Source organism: Aspergillus japonicus (genome assembly GCF_003184785.1).
Source record: "Aspergillus japonicus CBS 114.51 unplaced genomic scaffold BO86scaffold_45, whole genome shotgun sequence".
NCBI lineage: Eukaryota > Fungi > Ascomycota > Eurotiomycetes > Eurotiales > Aspergillaceae > Aspergillus > Aspergillus japonicus.
In genome coordinates, this window is record NW_020291682.1 from 43,755 (window position 1) to 64,984 (window position 21,230).

At 52.2% G+C, this 21,230-nt stretch overlaps 4 protein-coding genes across 4 annotated transcripts; 3 read left to right on the forward strand and 1 right to left on the reverse strand.

Annotated features, from left to right (window-relative positions):
• The first annotated feature begins 14 nt into the window (after positions 1 to 14).
• Positions 15 to 8,678, forward strand: BO86DRAFT_343252 (putative translational activator). The gene is made up of 7 exons (XM_025669141.1): positions 15 to 223; positions 351 to 2,422; positions 2,471 to 3,152; positions 3,208 to 3,402; positions 3,460 to 7,287; positions 7,353 to 7,924; positions 7,974 to 8,678. Exons 1-7 carry the CDS (start codon positions 103 to 105, stop codon positions 8,529 to 8,531), a joined length of 8,028 nt encoding a protein of 2,675 aa, XP_025525329.1. The 5' UTR covers positions 15 to 102; the 3' UTR covers positions 8,532 to 8,678.
• A 493-nt stretch (positions 8,679 to 9,171) lies between these two features.
• Positions 9,172 to 10,352, forward strand: BO86DRAFT_151289 (60S ribosomal protein eL19). Its single transcript, XM_025666311.1, has 4 exons — positions 9,172 to 9,240; positions 9,461 to 9,730; positions 9,870 to 10,020; positions 10,170 to 10,352. Coding segments are annotated over exons 1-4 (573 nt in total). The 5' UTR covers positions 9,172 to 9,238; the 3' UTR covers positions 10,320 to 10,352.
• A 1,733-nt stretch (positions 10,353 to 12,085) lies between these two features.
• Positions 12,086 to 13,528, reverse strand: BO86DRAFT_381251 (uncharacterized protein; the record flags this gene model as incomplete). Its single annotated transcript, XM_025670760.1, has 1 exon — positions 12,086 to 13,528. The coding sequence occupies one exon, from the start codon at positions 13,526 to 13,528 to the stop codon at positions 12,086 to 12,088; it is 1,443 nt and encodes a 480-aa protein (XP_025525331.1).
• A 2,449-nt stretch (positions 13,529 to 15,977) lies between these two features.
• Positions 15,978 to 18,382, forward strand: BO86DRAFT_390995 (uncharacterized protein). Its single transcript, XM_025672507.1, has 3 exons — positions 15,978 to 16,079; positions 16,443 to 17,845; positions 17,902 to 18,382. Exons 1-3 carry the CDS (start codon positions 16,055 to 16,057, stop codon positions 18,166 to 18,168), a joined length of 1,695 nt encoding a protein of 564 aa, XP_025525332.1. The 5' UTR covers positions 15,978 to 16,054; the 3' UTR covers positions 18,169 to 18,382.
• Positions 18,383 to 21,230: the final 2,848 nt, after the last annotated feature.

Here is a 21,230-nt window from a genome sequence, read left to right on the forward strand (position 1 = left end):
CAAAACTTTTATGACAACATCATCGGTCCCCATTCCCATTCGTTTGTGCGTGTGTCTGCCCATTGCCTTGTCACGCCGGCATGCTCCAGTCCACCACATAACATGGACGACTTCCCATGGGAACAGGTAGATTCCGGCAACCTGGAGAGTCTGCAGGTCGTTCTCTTCTCGAGTTCGACTGCTCGCAGAATCCGTGCTCTCCAGGAGCTCCGCGATAGAATTGGTCAGTGTTGCCAGTCCTCTCGTCCGTTCGGCAAAGCCCAGCCCAATCTCCAGTCCAGCTCTGCCTGCCCATTTCTTCACCACGATTGCTCTGTTGAGATGCTAACTGTGCGCTTTCGCTTCATCAGCTTCTACATTACCTTCCCAAATCCGTCAGCCTGTCATTGGCCTTCTTTTCACGACTTACCCTCGCTATGTCGACCGTCCCTCTCGTCAGGCCGTTCAGCAATGCCTCCGCGAGCTGCTCAAGGCTCCGGTCCCGACCGAAGACCTGAAATACTTTACCCAGAAATTGCAGACTGAGGCTGCTAAACCACTGGCTCCCGGTCCAGCTCTGGTTCTAGTCGAATGGTGCTCAATTGTGCTACAAATTCTGGCTGAAGATCCCGAGGCGCCGCTTTCTGCCGCTCTGGACACAATTGCGGTGGACGCTAGAGCTCTAGATACTTGTCTGGCAGCTGCTGGTTCCAAGCAAGCTGTGAAAATCTCCGCCCTCCGAGTCACTAGACGTGCGCTACGTGCTGTCTTTGGCTCCGCTACCTGGGGTGAGGATGCAATTCGTCAGTCTGTTCAGCGATTGACCAGCGACGCTACCGCGGGTCAAAAGAATGCGCCTTTCCTTGGCGTCATCTCCGGGGTCTGCGCTCGTCTCCCGACCAGGAAGCCAATCCTGGAAGAGCAAAAGAAAGCCATCATCGCCTTTTACACCAAAGAACTAGTCGGTTCCAAGTCCGCTCCGCCTCCGCATATTGCCGATGCATTGGGTGACTTCTTCTTTGCATTTGTTACCTACGAAGATGTTGCGTCTGAGTTGACGCCGCCCTTCGAGAAGGCCATGCTGCGGTCCCCCGAGGTGGTTTTCACCGGCTTGCTTCCATCGCTCTGCTCCTCCCTGCCAGATGATTTTGATCTTGCGGAGCTTCTACATACTCGACTCTTGAAGCATTTGCTGTCGAGTATGAAGTCAGCCAACCCCGCAATCAGACAAGGCGCCGTCCGTTCCTTCGAGGCACTGCTTTCGAAGTCAAAGAGTGACACCCTTTTGCTCAAGGTCACCAGCGAAGTTGTTGGTCCTCTCAAGACTCAGAAAATCACCAACCCGGAACAACGTGCCGTGTATGCTCAAGCCATTGCTGCTATTCTACCTTCCGTCGACATCTCAAAAGAAGTGGTTCAAGGTCTTGTCCCTGTATTCTCGCGTGAATCCAATGAAGCTGCCTTGGAACAAGAGATCAAATCGTTCTGCAAGCATCTGACATTCCTCGTACACTCCAAGGTCAAGGTCAACGACGATGTCATTGGCGCAATTGTGAAGGGGTCTTCCGACAAGCGTGTGCCGTTCAAGAAGCTTTGGCAGCTCAATGTCAGTGAAGTATTCTGGCATGTAGAGGCGTCGACCTTGGCAAGCGCTGAGGTTGAACCGCTCGTCAACAAGTATCTGGGCAAGATGAAAGAACTATACAACGAGGTCTTCTCCAACCCGTTGCCTTCTGCTCAGGGTGGATCATTGTCTACAGCTCATATTTACCTTGCCCTGTTAGAGCGCTCTTCTGCCCTCGCAAGCTTCGATAAGGCAGCTTGGGACGAGACTATCTCACAGGCGATGGTACTCAACCCCAAGCCGTCATTCTTGCTCAACCCCAAGGCATATTCCAAGCTGGCTTCTCAAGCTGAGATTCAGTGGGCTGTGAGAGCACTTGCTGCAGTCACCACTAGCTCCAAGTTCGATGGTGCCGAAGATGCAGCAAAGACTGCATGGGCCCAGGCGTTCATTTACAACATCGCTGCCCCTGCACTTCACACTAGCTTCCGTGACGAATCCGCTCGTGCACTGACTGAGGTATACTTGAAGAATGTGGCTTGCACCAGCCGGATCATCGTTAATGGCTTATGGGCCTGGATTCTTGCTTTCAGAACAGGCGAAAAGGAATCCGCGCCCGTTTCTGCGGGTCCCGAAAGCGAAAGGCACCTTCATCTCGTTCTAAAGGCCATCTGCCCGCTCTCGTCTACCTTGCAAGCGGTGGAACACATCGCAGCCGATCTGAAGAGCCAGCTTGTTGATTTACTTCTCCTCTCTCGACCTGAATTGATCCCGAATGCGTCTTGGATCTCCCTGTGTCTCAGAACAGGTACTGATCCGGGTGATCTGGTGCGCGAGTTTGCAGACGACTGTTTGAAGCAATTGACCCGCGTGCAGATGGTAAGCGTGACCCTGATTCTTTTATGATTAGTTACTAATGGCTGGTAGGACCCCGTTCAATCCAAAATCCCTCGACTGAATGCCGCTATCTGGAGCGCGGCCGGCGAATTGGCTTTTGTAGCCCCCGATGCTATGGTACCTCGACTCGTCGCTCAAATCCGCGAGGACTTGGATGTGTCTCGTGTTTCGAAGTTCACTCCAACTGATGTTGCCATTGCACGCACACCTGAAGGGACTATGTTCGTTGATGTTCTTAGCACCAAATCTAAGCCAGCGTTCGACAAGAACAACAAGGACTATAATATTCTCAAGTGGGAAGAAGAACTACGGGTGCAACTGGCGGAGAAGAAAGGCCAGAAGCCAAAAAAGCTTACCGCTGATGAGCAGGCAAAGGTCAAAGCACAGCTTGCCAAGGAGTCCAAGATTCGTGAGGAGGTCCTTGAGGAGATCAAGAAAATCGAAAGGGGAACTGGAATTATTCAAGGCCTTGCTAGTGGCCCGGCGATTGACGCGGATGGCTGGATCAACCCTGCTGTGAGCGCGTTGCTCGCACTGGCAGAGGCTGGTGCAGGTTTGTTCGCTGGTGATGTGGTTTCCAAGGCCTATATCAAGTGCGCAGAGAAGCTTTCTTCACGGCTTGGTCCGCTGCGGCCTTTCGTGGGTGTCGCAACTCTTCGCGCAATCGGCCAGACACATCTGCCTCCTGATATGGAAGCTGAGTCCCTTGGACGTAAGTCACCCTTGTGGGCGCGAACTCTAACACGGCCTAACTAACCCGTCTGTAGAACTCGTAACCAGGATTCTGTACCGATTGCGGTTTGCCTCTGAACAACGTCCTCTTGATATCTCCTCACTGGCATACGTACTTCCCTTGCTCTTTTTGATCCTCGATAGGAATGGCATTGAGGAACAGAAAGGGGAAGAAGAGGGCGAGCAAGTTCTCCTTGCCATCGAAGTTTTGTCCTTCCATTCAAGCTCCTGTAGGTCCATGATCCGACTTGAATCCTGATTTCGTGGAACTGATTTTATATGTACAGTTACCGACGAACGCCTCCCTCGGGTTGAGGCCCTGAACCACTTGTTATCAGCAATGCAGAGGTACACTCAACACTATAAGCTCATCAAGGACACCCTTTTCGACTTCTGCCGGTACATCTCATCCAATATCTCCCAAGACGAGCTGGATGTTCTGTTGAAGGGCACAATTCTTTCTGAGGTGTCTGTTCGTACTTCTGTCCTACAGGTCATTGAAGCTGAGATCGATTTGACCGATCTCGATTTCTCGGAGCACATCTGGCTAGAATGCCATGATCATGTAGAAGAAAATGCAGAAATCGCCGAGAATATCTGGGAAGAAAACGCGCTGGAGGTTGATGACTCCTCGTATGGAAAGATCATGCCCTACCTCGCCTCCAAGGATTCGCATCTCCGCGGTGCTGCTGCTCGCGCCTTGGCCCATGCTATTGAGTTAAACCCAATTGTCTTCGATGAGATCGTTTCGGAGCTGCAGTCGAAGTATTCAATCGAGATCCAGCCCAAGGCTCCTGAGAAGGACAGTTACGGAATGCCCAAGAAGATGGACATGACCGACCATTGGGAGTTCCGCAGTGGTATAGCCCTCGCGTTCGGTGCTATGACAAATCTGTTTGAGGGCGAGCAGATTGTTGGGTTCCTGCGCTTCCTGATTGAGAGGGGCCCACTGATTGACAAGAGCTCCGTGGTGAGATCCCAGATGGCGGAGAGTGGTCGATCCGTCATCGCCGCACGTGGCCAGCAGGTTGTGGAGGAGTTGATGAAACTTCTGGAAACTACTCTGGAAACTTCCGACAAGGGGAGCGAGACTTCCGACCTGCTCAATGAGGCTGTGGTTGTTCTGTACGGATCCTTGGCCCAACATCTTAAAGCAGACGACCCTCGTCTACAGACTGTCCTCAAGAAACTTCTGGGCACTCTGCCGACGCCTTCGGAGAGCGTGCAGTCTGCAGTTTCTGGTTGCTTGCCACCCCTCATCCGACTTTGCGGCCCTCAGCAGAGCGGACAGTATGTCAAGGATATGCTGGATCAGCTTTTACAGTCAAAGAAGTATGCTACTCAACGTGGTGCGGCCTATGGCCTCGCTGGTATTGTCAGTGGCCGGGGTATCTCCACGCTGCGCGAATTCCAGGTCATGGCTCATCTTCAGGATGCTTCGGAGAACAGAAAGGAGCCGCATCAGAGACAAGGTGCTCTACTGGCATATGAATTGTTTGCGACTATTCTTGGTCGAACGTTCGAGCCATATGTTATTCGAATTGTCCCGCAACTTCTCGCTAGCTTCGGAGATGTAAACGCAGACGTCCGTGATGCCTGCCTCGATGCGGCCAAGGCCTGCTTCTCGAACCTCAGCTCGTACGGTGTCAAGCAAATTCTCCCGACTCTTCTTGATGGTCTCGATGACACGCAGTGGCGCAGTCAGAAGGGAGCTTGTGATCTTCTAGGTGCTATGGCTTATTTGGATCCCCAGCAGCTGGCAGCCAGTCTGCCTGACATTATCCCTCCGCTAACAGTTGTCTTGAATGACACGCATAAGGAGGTGCGTAATGCAGCCAACCGCAGCTTGCAGCGCTTCGGTGAAGTTATCAGCAACCCCGAAGTCAAGAGCCTAGTCAACGTACTACTCAAGGCGCTGAGTGACCCCACTAAATACACTGACGAAGCTCTCGACTCGCTCATCAAAGTGTCTTTTGTTCACTATCTGGATGCTCCTTCCTTGGCTCTCGTCGTTCGTATCCTTGAGCGCGGTCTCGGCGACAGGTCGAACACGAAACGCAAATCGGCGCAGATTATTGGCAGTTTGGCTCATCTTACGGAGCGCAAAGACCTCATCTCTCACCTACCAATCATCGTTTCCGGTCTGCAGCTGGCTATCGTTGATCCTGTACCCACTACCCGTGCTACTGCTTCCAAAGCCCTTGGATCGCTCATTGAAAAGCTTGGAGAAGATGCTCTTCCCGATCTCATTCCCAATCTCATGGCTACGCTCAAATCGGATACCGGCGCTGGTGATAGGCTGGGATCCGCTCAAGCTCTTTCGGAGGTGCTCGCAGGCTTGGGTACTACCAGACTGGAGGAGACGCTGCCTACCATTTTGCAGAATGTCAGCAGCTCGAAGCCATCTGTTCGCGAAGGCTTTATGACCCTCTTCATCTTCCTTCCCGCTTGCTTTGGAAACAGCTTCGCTTCCTATCTTAGCAAGATCATCCCCCCAATTCTTTCTGGATTGGCTGACGACGTTGAATCTATTCGTGAGGTGTCGCTCAAGGCTGGTCGCTTGTTGGTCAAGAACTTCTCCTCCAAGGCCATTGACCTGCTTCTTCCGGAGCTTGAACGCGGTCTTGCGGATGATAGCTACCGTATCAGATTGAGCTCCGTTGAGCTGGTTGGTGACCTTCTGTTCAGTATCACTGGTATCACGGCCAGGGCCGATGCAGAAGAGGAAGAGGAAGAGGCCGCTCAAGCTGGACAGTCGCTTCTCGAAGTTCTTGGAGAGGAGAGAAGGAACAAAGTCTTGTCTGCGCTCTTCATCTGCCGCTGCGATACTTCCGGTCTTGTCAAGAGCGCCGCTATGGGTGTCTGGAAGTCACTTGTCGCTTCGCCCAAGACCCTCAAGGACATGGTGCCCACTCTATCTCAGCTCATCATCCGCCGCCTTGGCTCTTCTAACATGGAGCACAAAGTCATCGCTAGCAACGCTCTGGGAGACCTTATCAAGAAAGCAGGAGAGTCTGTTCTCGCGACTTTGCTTCCTACCCTCGAGGACGGTCTTCAGTCATCTCCCGATGTGGATGTCAGACAGGGTATCTGCATTGCTTTGAGAGAGCTTATCACCTCTGCTTCCCCTGAAGCTCTCGAGGATTACGAGAAGATTCTCATCTCGACTGTTCGGGTGGCCTTGGTTGATAGTGATGAGGACGTGCGTGAGGCTGCCGCCGAAGCATTCGACGCTTTGCAACAGATCCTTGGCAAGAGGGCCGTCGATCAGGTCCTTCCTCATCTCTTGCTTCTCTTGAGGAACAGCGACGAGGCAGAGCAGGCACTGTCAGCCCTCCTGACACTACTCACTGAGCAGACGCGGGCCAACATTATCCTGCCGAACCTCATCCCTACTCTTCTCACCTCTCCGATCTCAGCATTCAATGCCCGGGCTCTCGCCTCCCTCGCCGAAGTGGCAAGCAGCGCTATGACACGTAGACTGCCTACCATTCTCAACTCCTTGATGGATAATATCGTGTCAACGACTGACGAGGAGCTCCGGCAAGAGCTCAGCAGTGCTTTCGATACCATCTTGGTTTCTGTTGACGAGAATGACGGTCTCAATGTGATGGTGAATGCCATGATGACTCTTCTGAAGCACGATGACCACGTCCGTCGCGCTACTGCTGCGGTTCATCTCAAGAACTTCTTCGCGAATGCCGAAATCGACTATTCTAGATACCATCAAGACTTGATCCGGGTCTTGCTCATTTCTTTCGATGACGGCGACAAGGATGTTGTGAAGGCCGCATGGGCAGCACAGAGCGAGCTTACATCTCATTTGCGCAAGGAAGAGATGGAGGTTCTTACGATCCCCACGCGACAGGCGTTGCGTTCTGTGGGCGTTCCTGGCGCCAACCTTCCAGGCTTCAGCCTCCCCAAGGGTATTACTGCCGTTCTGCCGATCTTCTTGCAAGGTCTCTTGAACGGAAGCGTCGAGCAGCGTACTCAAGCCGCTCTTGCCATCAGCGATATCATTGATCGCACTGGTGCGGATTCTCTGAAGATGTTCGTCACGCAAATCACGGGTCCTCTTATCCGTGTCGTGTCTGAGCGGTCGGTGGATATCAAATGTAAGTCCTTCTCTTCACTCTTACGATACTGTTGTTTTCGGTCCTTACCTTACGATGAACTGCAGGTGCCATCTTCTTCACGCTTAACAAACTCTTGGAGAAGATCCCCTTGGCTGTCAAGCCATTCTTGCCCCAACTTCAACGGACGTTCGCCCGTGGTCTGGCGGACTCTACTAGCGAGACTTTGCGCAACAGGGCCGCCAAGGGTCTCGGAATCTTGATCACTTTGACCCCCAGGGTCGACCCTCTGATTGCGGAACTTGTTACTGGAACCAAGACCCCTGACGTTGGAGTGAGAAATGCAATGATGAAGGCACTTCAAGAGGTTGTCGGCAAGGCCGGCGCCAACATGAGTGAGGCTTCGAAGAATGCTATTCTTGCCCTGATTGATGACGAAGCCAGCGATCAGACTGACGCTGTGGCTATCACCAATGCCAAGCTTCTCGGTGCTTTGGTCAAGGTGCTTCCACCCGCCACGGCAGGCCCACTCATCAAGAACAGAGTCCTGACAGCCAATATCTCTCATTCTTCGATTTTGGGTCTCAATGCTCTGCTTGTCGAGGCGCCTTCCGCGTTGACTGAGCATTTCGTTACTGAGACACAGGCAGTCATCTGCCAAGGTGTCACCAACAAGGATGTAAGTTTATCCAGCATGTAGGCCCACGGACCGCGCTAATTCCCGATAGCCCTTTATTTCCGACAACAGCGTTCTGGCTGCAGGTAAATATCTGCTGATCGAGGACGAGCATCGCAACTTCGAAGACAACAAAGCCATTTTCGAAGCGTTGGCGCCTTGCATTCAGCCCGGTGCGCCCTCCGATACCCGGAGATTGGCTTTGGTGGTCATGCGGACCGTGAGCCGACTTCATCCGGAGTTGACTCGGCCGCACCTGGCTCTCCTTGCGCCCCCGATCTTCGGCAGTGTGCGCGACATGGTCATCCCTGTGAAATTGGCGGCGGAGGCTGCCTTCCTCGCAATCTTCTCTGTGGTCGAGTCTGAAAGTGCCGTCTTCGACAAGTACATGGCTGGACCTGGGGCTGAGCTTCCGCCGGGCCCCAAGCGGAGCATGTCTGACTACTTCAAGCGTGTTGCCTTGCGTCTTGCCAGCCAGGCCCGGGAGCGAAAGGAGGCGGAGGGTGGACAGGGTGGCCTAGGCCTGTCCAATGATGAGTTTGATGATGAGAAGGAACTGTGGAGCATTGGCAAGGTCGACCTTGGCGAGGGGACGTTTGGAGATGATTGATGGTAGGATGTTGAGAAGTAGACTTGATCTAGCCGTGGCATGAATTAGATTTATACCCTTGTCTCGGGGGTGAGGTTAATTCTGATGGGAACGCAACGGAGGAAAGAAGTAAAAAGGTTCTAGGAATGTTATGTTTATAGGTATGGTGAATGTTAGAGGTTCCATGTCATAAGTAAGTACTATGCCTAGACCTACTACTAGGTACTGTACGTAGTTCTCCCGTCTTACTTAGTGTCTACTCCGTTCGTACTTGGCTGTCTAGATTGGGACTAGCCCTATCTATACGGATAGATAAGAAACATCAGGAGCTTATCAGTCACGTGTTGCGCGGTGTCGGCTGAGAACAACACCAGAGAACCATCGAGAGCAGGATTGATTAAAAAGAAACACATGGTGGACCACCATAAGAAAAATGAAGACAGAGAGCCTTCCTATGCAACTGACTGGTCCATCTCAAACGAACCGCGTTGCATACCGAAACCTGACTTGTTTGTAGATACTCGTACTTGGAGGTGAGGCTCTGGCGGCGGAACCCCAGATCGGGACAAGCGGCTGGGGCACAAGCCCTAGGGTGGATTTTCTCGCTTAGAAGCACAGTGGCTTAGCTAATCAGTGGGCGTATCTCAAACTCCTCAGCTGGGAATTCTACCCGTCGTCGAGTGCAACGAACATCATCCGCCAACGACCGTCGATACGCCGACATCAAGATGTGAGTCCTATCATCGATTTGTGCTCGTGTCGTTTGAGAGGAGAATTACGGCCCTTCGATGGATTACTTTTTTGGCCTGTTTGCCCAACCATGCACCACCACCTCCGCATATGCCCATCGAAGGGCCCTTATCACTCCTCTACTCGTCGACGAAGCCAAAGCATTTCTCGGATCGCGATGGACTTCATGCTGACCGTCTGGTTTTCTTCCCACACAACAGGGTCAACCTTCGCACCCAGAAGCGCCTCGCGGCCTCCGTGGTCGGCTGCGGCAAGCGCAAGATTTGGCTCGACCCCAATGAGATGAATGAGATCTCCAACGCCAACTCCCGTCAGACCATCCGCAAGCTCGTCAGCGATGGCCTCATCATCCGCAAGCCCGTCACCATGCACTCCCGCGCCCGTGCCCGTGAGCTCGCCGCCGCCCGCAGAATCGGCAGACACCGTGGTCTGGGTAAGCGCAAGGGTACCAAGGAGGCTCGTATGCCCAGGTATGCACCCTCGACTCTCTCTCTCGTCCGTGCAGCGGAAGGATCGATCTCAGGCTGTTGGATATGACTGGATCGCGATGCTGGAAATATGGGTTGGAGACAGAAGGAGCTGACATGCGGTCTTTTTCCCTCATTACAGCCAGATCCTCTGGATGCGCCGCATGCGTGTTCTCCGTCGCCTGCTCGTCCGTTACCGTGCCTCCGGCAAGATCGACAAGCACCTGTACCACGAGCTCTACCACCTGAGCAAGGGTAACACCTTCAAGCACAAGCGTGCCCTCATCGAGCACGTAAGTTGACTCCTTTGTCTGCTTTGGCTGCACGAACCGCCTTTTTCACGAACCAGCCACCTGTCTTTGAACTACACCCAATCCTCTGGCGGTTCGGCAGACCTTCAATGGAGACTGGAAACTAACCCGGTCTCTTTCACCCACTACAGATCCAGAAGGCCAAGGCTGAGAGACACCGTGAGCGTGTCCTCAAGGAGGAGATGGACGCCAAGCGTGCCAAGAACAAGGCTCTCCGTGAGCGCCGCTTGGAGCGCAAGGAGGCCAAGCAGAACGCTCTCGTCGCTGAGGCCCAGGAGTAAATTTCTTCTGTTTGACGAACTTTGGCGGTGCGGAGGTTGAAAAGCGGGGGATAATGGGTTAATCGATCAGCCAGTGGAATATAAATCAGGTCGACCAAAACTACACACTTCCCCGTTTTTTCGTTGCAGGTCTGGCTCGTTGGCTCTGAGAAGAACAAGAAAAGTTGCATCCGGGACAAATGGCTTCTGTCTGAATCGTATCAAGGAGGCAACCCGGCACACCTGGGTTCGTCGGGGACACGGGGAAATGAACATATATCACCTCTGGCTTTACCTCTGTGCCCGTTTACACCACGGGGGAGAAAGGCCTAGAGCCTGTGAATATGGAACAAGACAAGAAAAAAAAAAAGAGAAATGACCCAACTTTTTCATTAAAGTCAAAAACAATGGCATGGCGCTTTGTGTGTGTGTCCGTGTGTGTGTTACGAAAATCCTGAACATTGTTCTTTCTATCTTCTACACTCACACATGGTCTGCTTCCATTCTCCATTTCTTTTTCTGCCCCGGAAACCCCAGTCAGAGCCATTCTACCCCGGATGTCTTTTCTTGTGCTCGTGATCTCCTGCCATCGCATTTGGGCCCTGCTCTCCACCTATCTTCTTAACTCCTCCCTCCTTCCCTCCTAAGGCCTGGTCTAGCCCTTTCCACCCTCCGGCCGGTTACTCTTCCACCTCTTCCTCCCCCGCATCGTCCTTGTTTAATGTCGTAACGTTTCCTGAATATCACGCTTGAGGGTTCCAGTCTAGCCGCGGGGTTATTTCTCTCTCGTAGGATAAATCCTCCCTCCCATCGTCTCGATGCTGTAAAAAGAAAAGAAATAGCCCCACCTAGAGGAGATCCTTGACCGACACGAACCCACCCACTTCCCCGTAAGAAAATGGGAATTAGGATCATCATACAATTCCGGTCTATTTTGCCATGGGGTGTGGTGGAAGCCCCGGATTCCAAGAGTTATTTCTCCTCTGTTGATCAGCCAGTTGACTGGAATTGCCGTGGCGAAAATTATGAGTATCTTTCCTGTCCCTTTACTTCATTCACTCTTATGCACTCGTACTTGCACAGCACAGCGCGGAACCTATTACTCCATGACTCCACCGCGGGTGCGGACGGACTATCAATGAAGTCATTGCCTCCAGGGCGGGAAGCTATGACATGACTCTGGCTTCATCGCATCTGGCTCAATCTTACGTTGGGGGCTTTCTTGTAGCCCCCCTGGACTCGGGTTCCAGTTGGAGGTTCGATTTATGCATTCGCATAATTCTTTGGGGCGGGGGGAGGAAGGCAATCTGTAGTGTGATTAACGCTCATTTCCCACTGGATGGCGGGTTGGATATATAAACAACGTGGTGGAGCTGTTTGGGCGGGAACCCCGCCGACAAATGGAGGAAAGATATTTCTTGTTTTTCTATCTGTTCTCTCTAATTTGTCCTTACTAGAGTACTCCGTAGATTTCAGAAGATCAAAAATACGTGCACAAGATCTTGATCAATCCTACTGCGTATTTGCACAGAAACTGGAAACCGGTTAGTCATCATACCACCCGAACCACGGCGCAGAACACCTTCCGTGCCTCGTGGAATTATTGAAATCAAGTGAAAACATACATATACATGAAGTCGAAGGTTATACAGCAAAGTAGAAACATGGAACCACGACTCCCCCGTCTTCCCAGAACACATCATCACACAGCGGGTCGGTTCGGTCATATCATTATACATATCCAGTCATACATAAACCTCGTGATCCAGAATCAGATCTTACTACAACTACACCGGCGCGAGAGGGATGGTCGTCGAACTGTGGCGATGCATGACCGCCGCCTTGACCGGATATTCCAGATCGAATGGGTCGCTGCGCGTGCTGACCCGCGCGCCCGGATCATAACACCCCTCGCCACCCCCGGCGTCCGAGAGCTCGTTGACGGTGAACGGGTAGCTAAGTCGGTTGAGGAGACTGCTTCCGGCACTGCTGCGGCCATTGGGGAGGATCAGCGTGCTGCCCAGGCTGACGTCGCCGCCGCTGTAGATGGAGCCGCCCCAGGCAATGGACACGGGGCGTTGCTGCTGGGACATTTGCGATTGGCGCAGGTGGGTAGAGGTGGAGGTGGCGGGGGATGCGATGCCCGGGCTGGGATAGGAGTCGGCGAAGGGGTTGCGCATCACCCGGTCGCTTTGAACGGTTGTCCCACGGGATGACGTGGACTTGTAGGTGAGTTCGAGGGGCTCGACGAATGGATTGGCGTTTGCAGCGCGGGGGATGGCGGAAGAGCGGGGGTCGTAGTAGGTGTATTCGGGTTTGGAGACGGGGACTCTGGCCACGTGAATGGGGAGTGAGCGGACCGAGGAGGAGTCGGAAAGGAAGGACCGATGCAATTGGTACCCTGGACGAGAAGCACCATCTGGGAGTGCCACAGCAGGAATCTTTTCCACCGTAAAGCCTTCTTCACTGGTGCTGGGACTCGGAGAGCCTCGACCAGTGCGTCGCTTCGAGCTCATGAAGTAATAACCTAAGACTAGAGCGAGCGCAACAAAGGCGAGTCCACCTAGCACACTGCCCAAGATGGTACGTAAGGGGGTGTTGGAGCTAGAGCCGTGGGTGAAGTCTACGGGGTCCGATGGAGTGGTGTGGTTGTTAGAAGTCACATCCGTCGTGGTAGGTATGGCTGTCGATGCAGCACTGACTGCTAAAGACGTTTGGGGCGCTGATGTGATGAGGCTGGCTGCACCAAGAAAGTGCTCGGAGTGCTCCGTCGACGATGGTTGTACGACTTGGCTGGAGCTGAGACTCGGAGTTGGGGTGCTCGTCTGCGAAGACAGGGGGACATGTTCATGTTGTACACGAGGAAGGTATGAGGTGTTAAAAGCACTGAGACTATCTGTTGTCGGTGTGGTTGCGATGGGACTGGGAGGCGTATCTGTAGAGATGGCGGCTGGAGCCTGCGACAGCCGCGTTGCTGCGGTTTGCGCAGGATGTTCAAGTGAAATTTGAGAATATGTGCGGGTTGTGATCGGACCATTTGCTGGGACAATTTCATTGTCGATCAACGACAAAGTATCCGTGTTCGAGACGGCGATGTGAGTACCTGCTGCCGGCCACGACAAGCTGGTTATAGCCGAAGGTGCCCCCGAGGGCACAGCAATTCTGGAATCCCGTGGGAATCTGGCGCACCTGGTACTCTGAGGAAGTAGACAAGCACTAGGCATGGACATGTCGCCAAGCCCGCAGGCCGAATAGCGCAATACAAAGTTTGCTGGATCCAAGGCAGAAGACTTAAGGATATAGACTGCATAAACGCCGAATATAATTGCAAGAAAGAGAGACTTTCTGGTCATGAAGCCACAGGCGCGTAAAAGAGTGATAGCGCCGAGAGCACGATGGCAGCTGAAACGATCAACTAAAAACGAACGGAGGGAGTGACAGAAAAGCAGGAATGACAGCAGCTCAGGGCATAGTCACTAAATCTTTCTCATTGTTCTTTTCCTCTACCGGGACAAATCAGGCAGGCCATGACAGGGACGTCGAAGGCGACGACGGCCCGGGTTGGACGGTATTGTTTCAGAATGCGAACGGTGAAGTAGAGGGCCAAAAAAAAAACGGTCAAATGCGATTGCACGTGAAGAGGCGTAGAAGTTGATGTATCCAGGATGCTAAGGAACACAGCCTCGAAAAGGGCGAGAAAAGCTGACACGAGAGGTTGACGCGAAGGAAAGAAAAAAGAAAACAGAATGGCTGGTCATCTTAGGATGATATCAACAACAGGGAAGCTAATCTACCGAGTGTGTTGGGGCCAGGCGCTTGTATGTGTGCATGTACGGAGTACTGTACGTAGAAGTGGAAGTTGATATGCGAAGCAGGGGATAAAAAGCTGGATGAAACAGCAGAGCCACTAAGTCGATCCAACCTGGAAGCAGAGACAGTAGAGACAGCTCCAACAAGATGATCATATGGATGCATAAGAGGGGCTCAGACCTTTGGCCCCCCCCCCCCCCTCGCGTGAGGAGCAGAAGAGCTCAGGGGGGGGGACTCAGGAAACACTTCCAGATGATTGATTAAGTGGAGAGAGCATTGAAGGTGATGAATGGCGGGACTCGAGCCAATCATGGGGTGCGAATGGCGATGAATGACCATGAAGAGTGAGCTGTGAAGTGACATTGGCTTTCAAGCACGTTAACATGTTGGTGGTATAAAGTGGTACTATAAAGGCATATTGGACAGAAAAATCAACAAACTGAAGCTGAGGTTAAGCATGAGCGTTAGATTGGAGAGATTGAAGCTGAGCGGATACTCAAGTGGGTGGTCGGACGGAGGTCAGACCACCTGATCATCCCATGGTCATTGGCTGAGAGCCGCCTTCTGCCATTGGTTTCAGACACCGTGGACCATGCCGGACTAGGCCAAAGGTAGACTAGTGCCGGCATCAGGTGCATGCTGAGTCACATTGACTAACCATATTTGGACAAAGCCCCATTCTCCCGCCGCTGTGATGGTTGCCTGAGGTTGGATGCATTTGCCTTTCCCCTCAATTGTTTTGACAATAGAAGACCAATGGAAATGTCATAATGTCATGTAACGTGAGTCGACAGTTTGACCTTGTCTGGCTGTTGGCTATGTCTATGATTCATTGTCGGGCAAAGAGCAGGATCTATGCCAAAGGCAGTGACTATCTGTCGCATGCGATTGATGTCATGGCCCGAGTGGTTCCTCGACTGCGCCCAAGGAAAGCCTCCCGACATTCCCAGGGATCAGCCCAAAAACTCCGCCAAACTCACTCATTAATGAGACTAATGAAACTAATGGGAATAGGAGACCATCGAAGGATGGTTGCCAAATGAGCTTGTCCAGGTTCCTTGGGCTTGTCCTGGCCTTGTCTTGATTCTTGTCCGCCACTCCAGAATTTCCCCGCATTGTGTGGTGACAAGAGTCCTGTACTGTACTGTACCTAGTATACAGTCAAGTCGTCGGTAGACAGGCAGTATGTATGGCAAAGTAACAGAACTGGAAGAGTGATAGGATCAGGAGATCCCCTTGATGCGATCCATGATAATAGTCAAAAACCACAGGACCTGGGGGTTGATCTAGTAGTTATCTAGTCTCTTCAGAAGTGAGGAAGTGCATGACAATGAATAGATGAACAGATGAATGATTGGAGTAAAACCCGCTGTTGATCCCTTCTGCCTCTTGCTGCCTCTTTACCCACAGTCTTCTGCTGCTTCGCTTCTGTTAAGATACTCACAGAGTACTCTTCGTCTTGCTTCATTCTTAATCATCCCACACCCCTTCTTCACCCACCCACTTTTTCTGCCATTGCTGGTTGGCGCTAATCTCCACCCCAACTTTTATCCACTCTTCATTCTTCTTTCTTAACTAACACTTGGAGATTATTTATCTCCCCCGCCCCCCTCCTTCTTCCCCCCCCCCAATTTGTCTACCTAGTACATGTGTACTATTCCAAGTTCACAGCTGCATGACCCCCCAGTGATTGATCAATTGATCGCTCCGCCTCTGTTTAATTAGTGCTGTACAATTCGGCTCGGATAGCTTTCTTCCTCTCCCTTCCGCATCTCATTCCCTTACATTTGATCATTAAAGAGCTCTCTCTCTCTCTCTCTTCCTTTCTGCTTGGGTGGCGTGCACATGCACACGAACCCCCCCCCCCCCCCCGGTACCTTACAGATTATCTCCTCCCACACTTTGCACGTCTCTCCCCTGTGTGATCGATCGACTTTCCCGGCATCATGTTTGGGTGGTCTGGTTCGCTGGGTAAGGCTGCCCGTTTCCCACCATTCTTTGGACAATCTTCCCTCTCATGCAAATCGTTGCTCTCGTACATCACCTACTGTTCTTATCTCGATGGCCCCCATGCAGGACCCTGCAATCACAGCACGGACTCCGCGACATAAGCGGCGGCTCTACTGGCCTCGTGTTTAATTGAAGCCACCAGAAGTCCTTCTGCTTCGGTCGCGCAATGGTCTTTGGGGTCAATTCTGCCTTGTGCCTACCTTATGCTTCCGAGGGCCCCATACCCCTCGGGAGGCCTGCCGGTCGGCTCTCTGCCCAAATGAGAGCCACGCCCGACATAAATCATCCGTTGACTCTTTCCATTGCTGACATGATGCGACGCAGGCCTTCCGGTGAGCGCAGCACCGGAGAAAGAGCGCTGCCCACCGTCTGCCCCCACACAGCTCGACTTCCCTGTCTACCACGTCCCCGATCTCGCAGAAAATGGGTCCGAAACCTCCTTGGCCAGGCTCAACGAAGTGCTAGCCTCCATCCGACGGCCGCAAGATATCAACCCCCAGAAATTTGAGGCTTTGAATCTGAGGCTGGAATCAGATGTCCCTGCCGCTCGCATTGTCCGTCAGTCGGGTCCGAAAACGGCCCCTCCACTACCATGGGAAAATATGTCGGCCAGATCCTCCCCGGTGGATGAAGATGGCACTCCTATTCTGATGGACAATGAGAACCCGTACCCCTCCCGAGACCGGTTCGAACTACTACAGAGTGAATTACTGCTCGATAACGATGACGCATTTAGAGAGGTAGCTAGACTGCCTCCTCAGGAAGGACGGGATCGAGTTAGGGTCACACACACACGAAAGTTTTGGACGGGATTGGAGCGCATGGCTCAGTACTGGGATACCAGCTTGGATGATTACTTCGAGCGCCCAGCCTCTCCGCCACCTGATGAGGGCGATGAACACATGCAGATGGACGAGGAACCACAAGCATTGAAAATTCCTGACGTTCCAGAGATCCGCATGGATGTGGACGGTGTGACCCCGGAAGAAGAACTGGCGGACACTCCATCATGTTCTCGGGACCCGGAACCAGAGATTGTGGCTCGATACAAAGGTCGTCGTATCGGCTCAGGGAGTGAAATGCCGGAAGATGCGCGCGACGAAACCATTCGAGCATTGACGGAGATGGCTGCCTGGCCCTTTGGCTGTCAGGTCGCCCTGCCAATCGCTCCCCCCAAGTTAGTCGCCAAAACGGTGCTCTTCCCAGTCCGACAGACCTTTGTGGCCGCTCGATCTCCCAAAGATCGACAGCTGGCCCGTAGTGGTGTCATGGAAGGGCCTGTCTTCACGGCCCAGTGTCGACCTGAAACTTCATTTCGAGGACCCGAAGACACCCCCGGTGAAAGCGTCGGCGATGTGTGTGATCTGCTCCGCGAAGTGGGTGCCATGCTCCTGACCGCGCAGGAACGCGCCCGACAGGGAGCCACTGAAGTCAGACCAGGGGAAGGTCAGTGGTGGACGACAGTGCCGCGGTGGGGTGGTGCGCCAAATCATGCTGATGGCGATGGTCATGGGCAAGGTGAAGATGATGCGTCTTCAGTGGAGCTGGGAAATGCTCGCAAGCGTCATCAGATTGAGCATCCATTCCTCGCATTGCGTCGGCCAAGCTTAGTCCGTAAACTGAGCAACAATTCCAAGTGGAAGATCGTGGAGCCTGGTCCCAGTCTTTGGGATAGGCGGATGAGGTACATCCAAATTGGGAAGCCCATTGAGAGTCCCTTCGATGATGTACGTACCCCCAAGCTTGCTATGCGGACGGACACAGGTATACTGACAGACGGCAGATCTATATGCTATCATCTATCAACCACCATCTTGCAATTCTGCACCTGCGTGTACATCGGCGATATCTCGAAATGATTACCCACGGGCGCAGCGACTTCCCACCAGTCTCCGACGGTGACCAACCATGGCAGGTTCTCCAGCTACGACGGACCAAGTGGTACGATTTGTTCGACGCTGAAGATCGACTTGAAGTGTTCAAGGGCATATGGGGCATTTTCCATTATCTTTTACGGCAACAACCCTCCCCTTTCCAGCATCTCAACTGATGCCTGTTTCGTGTGTGCATTTCTATGATATCCAGATCTAGCCTTCAGATCTAGCCTTCTCTGCTCTTCATTTCTCGTCCATACCCGGTCAAATTTGACGATGGACATTGCAACAGCGTTATCTGGACTGATGTCCTATCATGACTCCCTTGCATCCTATCTTCATATATAGATGGCAAGACTATAGACACCGATAGAACGCATACAATTTGTCCCTATGATAATTTTTGATCCGACCCCTCCCTGTCGTATACTTGTTCTGAGTAGTTCAGACCGAATACTGGAAACTATGTGCCCGCCTACACCCGATTTAGACCCTCCTACTGCCCTACTGCATACCTATCTAGCTGGCTACTGACCTACCGAATGCAGGCAGCACAGCAGAAAAGCATGCCCATCAAACAACCCGCTCCGCATGAGAAAGTCTCGGGTTACACCACTCTCCATCCCACTGCCCCATACCACCACCACCACTATCTTCACTCTACTATGATGTTGAGGATGGGATCTTCCAAGGAACATCCCCCCTCCCTCCCCATGCATTACCCACGTTATCCATGTTTCCGGTCGCGTCTCATTCATGCTTAAAGCCCAGAACGATAGCCTTAAGCTGTGGTGAAGGGAAAAAAAAGGTGCTGTAGATCGCCGATGACAGACCCCCCCCTCCCCGCCAACACCCGCCTTTCCTTCCTTCCTTCCTTCCTTCCTCTCTCTCCGTCTCCTGTAACCATCCGGAAGGTCCGAATCATGTCCTTACCTGCATGAATCCCGAACCCCCCCAAAAAAGAGCCGTAAGGAGCAAGCAATCCGGATGTGAGTGGGTGAGTGAGTTGAACCTTCTTCATCCCCACCGCCTCAGGAGGCAATTCATCATTCGTCCAACCTCATGGGGCTTTTTTTTTTTTTTTTTTTTTTACACGTAGTAGTAGTACTGCCTATCCTTCTATCCGGGAGTCCGGGGGTCATCCATGCTTTTCAACCTAAATCTGTGGGTTTTTCTACATCGGGAACTACCTTCTTTGGGGTAGGAGGTCCAATAGCTACGACGAAAAGCTGAGCTTGGGGTATACTTTCTACTGAGAAAGAGTACTTTTCTGAAGAAGGGGGCGCTATCGGGGTCTTTCTTTTTGGGCTGTGTGTGTGTGTGTGTCGCGTTCTGATACTCTTGTGGTTGGACAGGTTTTCTTTGCATTTGCTGTCTTGGGATATAGGGGATTAGAGAGGGTTTTCTGGGGGCGTCTCTGGGGGGTTGAGGGGGTGTTTTTTGCTTGGATGGAGGTGATTTGGTTTATTCTACAGGATGATGTGGGTGGGATGCTTGGTTGTTGTTGTTATTGCTGTTGTCGATGAAGGTGAGTTGGGGCAGGTGCATACAGATACCTAGGAAGTAGTCTGGTTTATCCTCGGGGTTGCAAGCTATTCAAGCCTAATGGCAATGAGGAAGGTCGTACAGTTTATAGTAGGTTGAAGCTACCTTAGCTAGTAGTAGGCTACTACTACTACTACTACTACTACTACTACTAGTAAGTTAGTATCCATTCACCACTCGACTGATTCATGGAGATGCACCGAGGTGCCCTACATGCCGTATCAATACCGCTGTCGTCGGCCCTCGACACAGAAGCGAGGATCAACGGACCATACATCAAGAGCAGCAATGATTGATGGCAGATAAAACGGGAAAACAATTTGCAGAATAGCCGCTTATATGTAACCCACCTCCCAGCACGGCATTCCACCTTACCGCTCAATAGACCCTGCACTAGTCGCAAGTGATTCTACATACATCTACATACCCGTCCCCGCTTATGCAAAGTATAGGGGCAAAAGAACACACCACAACCATGGATCAAAAAGATCTGCCTCCAGCAACGAAGTAATCCGGACAGGGACAGGAGTGTCCATGGGCTTTTTCATCGATGAACTGGATCGAGATATGATGATTGGATCATCGGGCATAGGTATTGTTGTTTGATCACTGGGGGGTGGTGCCCTCTCGCTCGAAGCCGTGTAAACCACGTACGTACCTGGATCCGGCCAGATCTGTTTTGTCGGGGTCGGGTCGGACTACTTCGATATCTGTATGGTGGAGATGCATGGGTTGCTTTCTGTAGCAAGTGCTTGGGGCGTGGGGGTTGATGTTTGCTTTGCATTGGGTGGCATGCAGTTGGATCGGATGAGGGGGATCGGGGTGAATTGGCGAGGTTTGTGGTGGGGATAGTGAAATGTGGATGCATGTAGGCCCCAACTATCGGGTGGGCTGAAGCGGTTATTATCGCTGTGCGATGGAGTAATTATAGAAGAGACGAGTCAAATGGGCGAAAACTCCAGTAGGTGGTAACATTGGCTATCAGGTCGGATGGATGGCTGTCGCAAATCTATGAGATTGACATTGACGCAGGTCATAACTGCCCACTCGGTTATAAATTGAGTTGGCGAGCCGAGTAAGGAGGAATTAGTCAAGTTCACTTAGCGAAGGATGCAAAGGTTCTCACTGGACAGAACAGTGAGCCCCACTGTCTGATACTGCAGAAGTGGGTTGGGGAAAATCACATACAGGTCTCCATGTACGTGCGCGATCTTGATGGGAATGGCTTGGAAATGTGGCTCCTGATCGATAGGGCCCCTGGTAGCTGTTCACGATCTTATCATCGGATTGTCGCAGATCGCCAGCTAGCCAGAAGTTGCGATTTGCTAATCGATCCTTGGGTTGATGACTTATCGAGACGTATGCGTCGGAGCGAGCGCAAGGCAATGGATGGAGCAATGGATGTGTGGGAAACTGTCCAGTAGAGCATCGCGATCTGATGAACCAGTTGCGTGATTCATAAACTTCGCATAGGCACTTCGGTTTTGGACTGATCATCATCATCATCATCATCATCATCATCATCATTCTCATCTCGGGCTCCCGCAGTCGACGACGGATTCTTTCTCCGCCTTATTTGACTTGTGCAAAGGCCAGCTCTCTTTCTTGTTGAGTTGACAGCGCACATTTGTCGATCGATCAATGTGAGTTGGTTTGATGACACATTTGTAGAGAGAACCGCCGTTGTTCCTTG